Source organism: Mytilus trossulus, chromosome 3 (genome assembly GCF_036588685.1).
Source record: "Mytilus trossulus isolate FHL-02 chromosome 3, PNRI_Mtr1.1.1.hap1, whole genome shotgun sequence".
In the NCBI taxonomy this organism is placed as follows: domain Eukaryota; kingdom Metazoa; phylum Mollusca; class Bivalvia; order Mytilida; family Mytilidae; genus Mytilus; species Mytilus trossulus.
In genome coordinates this window covers 79,203,519-79,214,916 of record NC_086375.1, presented here as the reverse complement: position 1 = coordinate 79,214,916, position 11,398 = coordinate 79,203,519, and the positions used below count along the sequence as shown (strand labels likewise).

General features: G+C 30.5%; 1 protein-coding gene across 1 annotated transcript; it reads right to left on the bottom strand.

Annotated features, from left to right (window-relative positions):
* Window positions 1-2,151: 2,151 nt before the first annotated feature.
* LOC134712542 (uncharacterized) lies at window positions 2,152-8,884 on the bottom strand. The gene is made up of 3 exons (XM_063574189.1): window positions 7,824-8,884; window positions 6,477-7,420; window positions 2,152-5,502 (listed from the first exon to the last, which is right to left on the bottom strand). Exons 1-3 carry the CDS (start codon window positions 8,767-8,769, stop codon window positions 5,215-5,217), a joined length of 2,178 nt encoding a protein of 725 aa, XP_063430259.1. The 5' UTR covers window positions 8,770-8,884; the 3' UTR covers window positions 2,152-5,214.
* Between the last annotated feature and the right edge of the window lie 2,514 nt (window positions 8,885-11,398).

Here is an 11,398-nt window from a genome sequence, read left to right as displayed (position 1 = left end):
AGGGCATATTAAACAGGGAAATCATTGGTGGTATTTACCTCCTAATAAATATGGTCACTCCTTTAATGTATCAATGACATTGGTTATGTACAGTTTAGTTTTCAAATGCTGAGGGACCTTTAATCAACTTTCTGTAAGGATGCAACAAGGAGAATGTACAGGCTTCTACCAGAATAAGGTCACTTTCACCTATATGTTTTGCTTCCCTGGTCTATTTTTAGTTTAACAATAAACCTTGTTTTTAGATTCAAAATGACTTTTAATCATCTATACTATTAAACGAGAAGACCTCATTTTGGGTGTCGCTTCTCTTCTTTCCACAATAAATTAATCAACACGGTTCTGTGTCCTATAGGTGCAGTGCATATTGCCATTTGTCATCCACACATATGATTATTCAGATTGAGTTATTTTTGGAGAAAAACAAGAAAAAAGGCATCCGGATATTGTCCCGTCATTGGGCGAAATTTTAAGTCAGATTAGACTTCCGGTTTTCGTTTTTCTGTATACTTTGAACATACATATACAAAGAATAAAGTGTATTTTCAGAATTCTGTCTGCTATCATTTTCAAGTTAACTATCCACGGCAGTCACAGAGTTTATTAAATAGAGAGGGTCTGTATACTATATCAATGACCACTATGGATCGATTAGTAAACTTAGAATTGAAAGTAAATACACTATATTTATATAGTAATGAATGGTCATAGTATACAGATAAGCGCTAAAAATATTCATGTAAACTTTTGATACCTTTTCTGAAATTCTCCAGTCATTAAATCTTTTACAAAATTCATTGATTACAAAAAAAGAAGATGTGGTATGATTGCCATGTTGAGACAACTCTCCACAAGATACCAATATGACACAGATATTAACAACTATAGGTTGCCATACGACCTTCAACAACGAGCAAAGCCCAAACTGCATACTCAGCTTGAAAAGGCCCCGAACTGATAATGTAAAACAATTCAAACCAGAAAACTAGCGGCCTTATTTATGTACAAAAAAATGAACGAAAAACAAATATATGTAACACATAAACAAACAACAACCACTGAATTACAGGCTCCTTACTTGAATGTTCATACATGTAACTAACTAAATGTATGTTCATATTGAAATTGATAAAAAAAACAAAAAATGGGAATATTGGAAATAAAGGAAGAAGGATATAAAAAAAAGTATTTTCCTGTCCCTAATAAGAGGAGGGATATGACCTTTATCGGGACTCCAGGATCGTGTGTTTTTAAACTCGGGATTTCGGGATAGACCCTTTTTGGGATCCAGGAATTCCTTTATTTTTTATTTCGGGACCTCAGGATTTTGTTTTTTGAAGCCCAGGATTTCGAGATTTCATGTTTTAAAGCCCGGGATTTCTTGATCAGGACCACTTCTGTCCCCCTCCATTAACCTATGACTTTTTTTCCAGTCTTTTTTACAAAATTCTTCCAACAACACTTTACATACATACTTTAAACTACGCTCTGAATGCCCGCGTTTTCGCGGGTGTGTTCTAGTAATGCTAATGGTAAGGATAATTTAGGAGGATAGCTGTTTCTCATCAAAAGTAGTTTACCTTGATGTATTTTTCAAAACAGCTTAAAATGTTGCTTTAATGCTTTCCAGTTAGAATCACTGATTGCCTCAAGTGGATTTGTTTATTTACTATCATAACAAAATAATAAAAAAAAAATCTATAATCCGTCCAAGTATTATTTACATTTATATTTGCACAGTTGTATTAAAGGAAATGGTGAAAGTATTTATCTGAAGGATGATGGATCAGCTCACACAAAAGTAAAGCAAATATCTCATGCTGGTACTATGAGCCAGTTGGGTAGTAAGAATACCAATCTGATTTTAGATGCCATCCTTTAGAAAAAAAGCAATTTTAAAAAATCATTTTAGTTTAAAAAAAATATAAACAACTGCATCAAAGGATGATGTAAAATTGAAAAGGGAGCATAAAACAGCCCAAGGACTCCAATGGGCCTTCAAAAGGGCTAGAAAATCCTGCAATTGGAGGTGGACTTAAGCTGGCCCCTTAACAGAAATGTATACTAGTTCATCAACAATGGATGTCACACTAAACTCAGAAACATATTAAATGTATCTCATATCAATAAAGTTAAATAAATTCAGTAAGAAAAGTTTTGTATATTTATTAGCAAAATCCCCGTCATAAAATGACAACTAAAAACATTTGAAATTACAGGTATTAACATAATACATTTCATTTCAAAATAAGGAGATGTGGTATGATTGCCAACAAGGCAATTATCCGCTAAAGTTCAAATGAAGTGAATGTAAGCAATATTGGCAACTTGTAGTGTACAGCCTTCAACAATTAGAAAGACCTATATTGTTTAGCCAACAATAAAAGGCCCTGACATAATAAATATGGAACTGTCTAATTTATAGCAAAATAGTTTGCGAAAAAGAAATATGACAGTAATGAACAAATGAACAATTAAGGTCCTATGAAATGGTTTTCGATCATATGAGTGATGACGGTGTGGTGTGATCAGATCTCCAATGTTTATATTAGGTTTTGGATTTCAAATATTTTGGCATCAAGCACTGCTGAAGAGACATTATTATGGAAAACACAACTAATGCAGTAAAGTTGGTACTGTTGGTACTTTTTGGCCAAGTTGTTTTGTTTGTAAATCTTATTGGGTGAACATTTTTGGCAATAACAGTTTCTATCTATTTTGGTTTCTGCAAATAATAGGTTCTTATAAGGCTTTAATTGATAATTGCAAGCTGAAATAATTGCATTAACCTAGTTTATAACAGCCCTAAAAATGTCTCTCAAGGGCAATAACTCCCGTAATTTGTCAATTGACAAAAATTGCAGTTTTGACTTATTTGTAAATTTTATTGATATGGTCATTAGTTTTAAAATATCCCAAAAATATAACATTACAGGGGAACTGACAACAAAATTTAAGTTTTGTGATCTAAGCCAAATGCTCAGAAATCTGCTGGAAATTAGAATTACTGGGCCAATCACTTCAAAATAGGTTTTCTATTTTTTTGAAAATTTACATGTAGATACCCTTGATCAGTTTATCATTTTAACCCTAATGTCTGATTTGCTCTAACTACTTCTATTTTAGAGATATAAGCCAAAATCTGTATTTTACCCAATACATTCTCTATTTAATAGCATCATCCAAGTTTGATAATACATGAAATCATCAGATAGTTTTTAAATATGATTCATTATGGAACATTTAGGTAAAGTTTGGTTTTAATATTTGACCCAGTAGTTATAAAGGAAATATTTCATCAAATATTTACAATGACAGACAGTTGCTAAGTGAGACAAAAGATCATTAAGTTATGACGCATATAAAGACACACACTATTAAAATTCCTGGGGAAAGGCACATAAATATTTAGTCAGGTTGAGTATAGTTTTTTCAATATCAACCCACTCCCTTTTTTAATTTCCATAAATAAACTTATAAAATGTACATAAAAGATCGAATAACAAAATCAGTACAGTTAAGGCACTTTACTATAATAAAGATATAATATATAACAAAAACAATAACTAACAGCTTGCAAAAGTCATTTACCAGATGGTTACAAAATCTCTATTGTACTTCATAGAAGAATACACATTACAATGTCAAAAAAAACAGATCAGGATGACGCAATAACATATGCAATACTCAAAAACATTGGCATTATGCTCAATTTTCAAAAGAGAAAAGCAAAACATTTTGTTAAAATCTTTATCAAGTATTTAATCATTTAATTGAATTACATATCTGATATTGAGACGCAGTTCAAAATTTCATCAAAATTCCAAAAAATTACTCATTTACATATGCATCATGTATATTGCCTTAAAATAAATAAGGAAATCTTTTCATTTGTTAATAAATTCAGGTTTTATGTATAAACCTTTGAGATATGACAGTTATTTTGTCAGTTCCAGAACCAGAATTGGATATATCATTATTTAGCACAATACAACTATATAATATCAAAGTCAACATATAAATAAAATATTTCATCAAAAATATAACACACTAAATGACAACCAGTTGTTACAACTAATATTTCATTGTATAAAATACAAAAAATGCACCAAAAATGATAAGGCTTTTACTATATCTTTATATGATTCTTCAATTCAAAACATTTAAAAAAAAATCAGGATTTCTAGGTTTTCTTATAGAAATTTATATTCTAATAATACTGTGAAAAAATGGACACATGAATTGCAAATATGAAATGTGACTGAAACAAATTATAAACAGTATCCATTCACATTTAAAATCTATCACAATCCTGACTCTTTGAAACAGGCAGTGGAAATACTGGACCCATAAAAAATGAAATATTTAGATGGATATGTTGCACAATTATTATGATATGTATAGTTTAAAAACAAAAAGAAAAATTAACAATTTTGTCTTAATGGATTCAAACTAAAATTATGGACTGATCACAGTAACAATTCTAAATTCTACATATTTGAATAATTCAAAATGGTTAAGCCATGGCACAGATCTGTTGACTATTCTATTTGAATGTCAAAATATTGTAATTTCACGACAAATTAGAGTACAAAACAAAATGGTAAAACTAAGGTCAACATCATTATAATTTAATTCACACTTCTAATATATACTACCAAAAACTTTAATCAACTAGAATAAAGATGTTGCAGTATGTGTAGATTTAATATGAAAATGTATTTGGATCAACATGTTGTTTAATTATTCTTTTTAACATTATGAATGTGTTTAAAAAGTAATTATTTTATTTTTATAAATAAAATGTCAAATCCAGATATATCACATTAATACATAATGCAGCAACTTTTAGAAAAAAATATGCTTTGTACTTAAATAAATCAGTTCAGAATCAAAAGAAACAAACCTTTTACATTTATTGATTAAGAAGCTTATAAGCATACAAGTATAAATTTTGGTCTCTTGTGGCAATCATACCACATTTTCTTTTTTATATATGTGTGATCATGTGTAGTTTAATTTTCGAAATTGGCTATAATGCTTTTTATTGTAATTCCAATGAAAAGAATTATAAATAAAAGATATGAAGGACAGATACATAAATTATTTTTTCTGCAATTCCCCTAATATTGTTCATAAAACATAATAAATAATATAATATATGATATTTAGCTGCCTGGAGATTCAAATATATTTTCCCCTTGTAATTAATAATTAAATTCCCTCTGATAATTTAAAATTTTTACACAGACAAAATTTCCTCAAGTCAGGATATCTTTTCTGAACACATAATGGTTGCTGACCATATAAGTCTAATCGACTTATATCTGGATTTAGTTTTACACTTCCTTCTTCAAAGTTAACTACTGCAGTTGCTTCAAATAGTCCATTCTGAGGATTAGTTTCTATGGTAACCTCATAATGAGCTATGTCTAACAAAGCTTGTTTACTGAAATTGGCATATCTGTAATCCTGGTCTTTCTCACGTAGAAACTTCAATACCTAAAACATAGTTGTTTACTATTCAATACAAATCTCAAAAAAGACAATTTCACAAAATTCTTTTTCAAATAATGATGTTAAAAACTATACCACCAAATCCACAAATGAGTGAAAGGAGTAGGTCCGATTAGGGCAGATTTGGCCTCAAAGTTTACGTTCATCTAACAAAGATTTTGGACACTTTTTAAACACTTAAGTTTCTATTTCAGTTAATTCAATTAGTTTATGTGAAAGACTTTAACTGATTTAGTCATGAAAAACGCTCCAACTCAAGCTAAAATATGAAAAATCTATCAAATATGCCAAAAAAACATAATTTTTCAGATTCTACTTTCTAGTAAATAGCTAAAATATTACATTTTCACAATTTTTTAAAACTGTTTTATTTTGGGGTCAAAAAGGGGTCTTACTGAACCTACTCCTTTGTATTTTAAGTATTTAAATTTGGAATAATTGCTTACTTTTAATTTAAGGTCAAGTCACTGTAAATTGGCTATGTCACAGATTTTAGTAACATTTGGAATCTATTTTTTTTGCTTTTTGAACTACAACTGAAAATCCTAAATATCATTCATTCATCTATTTTATACTCTGAAATATTACTGATTGAATTCTTTCAAAATGGGTGATCATTTGCATGAAGGCACATAAAATTGGCAAAAATCTGTCTAAATTTGTCTTCAAATCATCAAATCTCCAATTTCAAATTCATTTTTTTTGCTTCCTAGGGTGGTGTCTAAAATAAAAGGGAGATAACTTATTTGTCTTTTGTAAATCCATGTAAATGTAAGATTATAAGCATATTTTATGACTGAAACACAATAAGGTTAATTAACAGTGAGGTGAATTGATGTGGCACTTGTGTTGGTGGGATGGGTTGTTTCCCTCTAGGATGATGTATAAAATAAAGGGGAGATAACTTATTTGTATTTTGTAAACTTTTACACAACATGAACAACAGTATCAGTACAAACCTTTTCATTTGGAATCATTAGATATGCTGACTTTATTTCTTTCAGCTCCAGTTTTCTGCAGTGTTTTCTAACAGGAAGTGTTAATCTGTTTATATATGCAACTAGTTTATCAGCTATCTTTTTGACATATTCATTGTCAATATGTTGTTGAAGTCTAGACAAGCATGAACACCAATGTGTGTCTATGTGGGCATCTTTACAAGTCCTATTGAATGAAATTTCTTGTGACAAGCTTATTCTGTGTGATTTTTTAGGTGATGAAGGAGAAAATCTTGATTTATCTAACACATCTGCAACAGTTTCATAAATATCAAATGGTGTCACTAATCTGTCTTTATTCAATTTTAAATTTTTTAACAGCATGGGGTGTTTTTCAAGAAACTCAATAGGATATCGTATAGACATCATTGGCATTCGTTCTTCAATTTTTCCTTGAACAGTACTTCTTACTTTCCCATATCTAGCACCATGATCTGCCATCACTATGACAACTGTCTTTTCTAATTCACCAGAATGTTTGAACCATTGGAAAAATTTCTTTAAATCTGAATCTAAATGTTGACCAGGATCATTTTTCCAATGTGTTAATTCAGCCATGAATAGAAAGGCAAATTTTGGCATACTTTTATATTTGATGAAAAAATCTTTTACATATCCTAGTAAATAATGATGATGAGGTGTATGACCGGTACAATATCTTGGACTGATTTCACGTAAAGTTGACTGCCACACAGCTTGCCAAAAAGGTCTCATGTAATGGTCAGTTGGTGGTTTATCAAAACCATTTAGTCTCAAATTAAATGTGCCAATAGAAGGTTCATCTTCTGCATATACTGTTGCATATCCATGCTTTTCAAATTCTTTCCAAATAAATGGGTACTTATCCACGTATCCTGATTCAAACATATGTTTCCTAACCTCAGGAAGTTCCATTTCTGTTTTACCTGTAAAAAGAAATGTTTGGAATGATGTAAATTTTCATCATTGATAGTTCATGTGTAATATGCTATTGGAAGGTTTACATGTGACATTCATTCTTATTTTATGTGTCCAGATATATAAAAAGACCAAAATTAGAGTGAAAAGTTTTGGAATGGAATAAAAATATATATATATTCATGTAGGTAATAGCATATTTTCTGTGAAACCTATCAATTTACAAGTACATGTAGTGCAAAACCAAACATTTTCTGGCTTCTTGTGTATTTTTGTTGTTGTTGTTGTGTATGTACTGATTTTGTGTCATGGATAGAGTTTTATCCCATATTCTTTGTTTTTCAATTCTTTATACTGGTAAAATATTTAGTGTTTTTGTTCAAGTCTTATAGTTATTACAATTGTATTCACCTGTGAGTAAGGGAATCACATTTGCTGTTGTACCATCACCTAAAATATTATATCCATTTAGTATTGTAAAATCTAATTCATCACGGAAGAAGTTGTATGTCAATGGTAGTAGTCTCTGGAAGGACAAATGAGATAATGAATCTAGACCTATAATAAGAACGTTTAGTCCAGTTCCAGGGTCAGATGGTACACTACTTTTTCTCTTCAGAACTTCTGGTTTTGGGTATATTTGAACTATGAATTGATCGAAGTCAAAATTTTCTTCTTTGCCCATACCATCTTCCTGATACAAGAATGGACTATCCTGTCTATACCATTCCTCAATATCTGTAACTTCACTTAAATCACTAGACGTTCTAGCTGTTGTTTTATTTACCCTGATTTTAGCAGCCTCTTCCTCAGGGTTAAATAAGTTACATTTTACTTGTATGAAATCATGTTGAATGATCATATCAAATGGATGTTTTTCTTTTACAACTGGTTCTGTATAGGTGAAGTAGTCATCATGTACCCTCTCTATTGCTAAATATTCACATTTTTCTATCTTTGCATTATCAGTGGATGTCTTTAAAACAGTTTTGTTAAGTTTCACAATCCCATTTTCCAAATTAAATAAGTCTTTACCATAGCTGCAAACTAAAGGGTCCAAAGTTTCAAATTTGTCTTTATTTGCATCATTATAAAGAGACAGTCTAGGAAACTGACATGTAGTTGAAATATCTCTTTTCCCTGTCACACCAAGATCTTGAAGATAAACTCTTTGATCTGATTTAGATTTTTCAAAATACTCCAGTGTTGGGAAAGTGGCTTTCCAGACAAAGTTCAAATTTGCAGTATTTTCTAGATCATTGAAATGACCTATCAGTACTATGGTTGTCAATAAAACTACACCAAGTAGACAAAGAATTACATTTTGCTTTTTTCTGAACCGCATGACTTCTATCATGTCTATGGGAGCAGTGCAACATGCTCATCTTCCATGCTTCTCTTATTATTTCATTTGTAAACTGGCACATTTTTGCTGATCTTGTTCATCTCTGACTCATGGTTCATTTTCATTCTCTGTAAAATAATATATATACATAAATTACCACTTGTTGCAATTAAATCTAATTACATCTGATTACTGTTAATTCAGAAATTATTGCAATTTTTTTATTATCATGATTATTGAGAAACATTTTCGTAAAAGCAATAATTTAAACTAGCATTTTGATTTTTTTTATATGAATCAAACAGGATTTTTTTTCAATACCGCAAAAATTAAAATCCCATTATAGTCTTAAATGACAAAATCACATTATTAAATGCACACAATAATTTCTGAATATGCAGTATATAACAATATTGATCATTTAACAGTACAATAAAGCTGCATCCATACTTAATACCATTAAAGATGAATACGTTTTATTTACTTATATTACTTTATGTCTTCTAAATATCTCTGTAAAACCAAATGTGGCCATTGAAAATGTCATATGACGTCAACATATTGATTTGAAACTTTTCCACATTATCATTTCTTGATTACTTTTTAATTTGTCTCTCCAACATATGTCCAGCTGTTGTATCTTCATGCTAATTATAGTAAACTAATGAAAATAGAGGATCCAATATGTCTGTATAGTTCATAAGCTGTTTTTCAAATTAATATCTATTTTGAAGTACGTTCATTGTATATGAAAGATTAAGAAATTGCATAGACAAAGGGAGCTTATTTAAAAGCTTTACCCTCGACCGTCTGTACATCTGTCTGTACATCCTAAAGTGGGTTTCCTTTCTCTAACTTTAGGTTGGTTCAACCAAATGTTATGAATCATCATACACAATGCTTATTACCTCAAAATACAGATCAACTTTGAATTTTGGTGATGTCACTTTAACTGCTCTAGAATTGTACCCCTTATCAAATGGAAAAATTAATTATTTTTTTCATTTCTGTCAAAAGCTTGTTTTTTAATACCATTCTATAACTCACTACAGTACTTTTGTTCTAATCGCTGACTTAACAATGAATCAATTGGGCCAAAGAATCATTTTCAAGGGTATAGCACTTTGCCAGGTTAAAGAATTCAATTCAGTGTATAATTTTGAATTGGACCCAAGTCATATATCCTATATCTACATCAGATCTACTCACAATAGTAAGAGCCCAAATACTTCAAATTAATTATTATCAGTTAAATGAAATTAACACTTTGACCCTCAGCATGCTCAGTCGTGTCAGAAGTGCTTTCTTGATTTATACCTCTTCAAAAAAATCCTCAAAACTCTACATTTGAAAGCCATACATAGTAGGTATGAGAATATGTAGAAACTTTGGGAGCTACAAGACCAAAAAGTAGCTTAACAGAATAGTCAAATCCATCTCTAAATGTCTTCTTTGTCTGAGGAAGTTGGAATCGTGTTTGTGAAAGAAAGGCATCAGTAACCATGGTAACTATATCTGATGAGAGAGCATTAATTGATTAATTGTTCAGAGTTGTTTTATATAAATGAAGAGAAAGATTTGAAGTGTCTGAAAATCAACATGATGAATGCACTTAAACAAACAGACAAACTGTATAAAATTCACCTTCATTGAGTCTTAACAAGTAAAGATGATCACTAAAAACAATGAATAAAGAAATGCATATTTTCAGGGCCATATGAGTATCTGGACCATACATTGTATATGTACAGCAAAATATTGTCATAAAATAACCCCCAGGGATAATATTTCTTAACTTTGTAATTTGTAAATTGTATAATGAAACTGTGTCCCTAGCTTTCTATGAAATAATGTCCCAGAGAAGGACAAATTTCCTGAAATCCATATGAAATGTTGTCCATATAGTGATAAAATTTCACAGATGATGAAATGAATAGCATGAAATTTTGTCTTGTTAAAGGGAGGCTATCCAACATCCAAGACTATAGTATATTGTGAAAATATTTCATAGATGGATTGTCATAAAAATTTGTCTCATGAAAGAGTGGTTATAAACATTTAGCATTTTGTAAATTATATCATTATTAGTGTTTTATTTGATTGATAATAAACAAACCAAATCGAAAACATTATTTGCTTGAATATACCCTAAATGTTGCCAATAATTGCTTTATGATTCCACTTCATTTGAACTTGGTTGATAAAATTGAGAATGTAAATGGGGAATGTGTCAAAGAGACAACAACCCAACCATAGAAAAAACAACAGCAGAAGGTCACCAACAGGTCTTCAATGCAACGAGAAATTCCCGCACCCAGAGGCGTCCTTCAGCTGGCCCCTAAACAAATATACTAGTTCAGTGATAATGAACGCCATACTAATTTCCAAATTGTACACAAGAAACTAAAATTAAAATAATACAAGACTAACAAAGACCAGACATGCCAGAGGCTCCTGACTTGGGACAGGCACAAAAATGGGGCAGAGTTAAACATGTTTATGAGATCTCAACCCTCCCCCTATACTGCTAGCCAATGTAGAAAAAGTAAACGCATAACAATACGTACATTTAAAATTCAGTTCAAGAGAAGTCTTAGTCTGATGTCAGAAGATGTAACCAAAGAAAATAAACAAAATGACA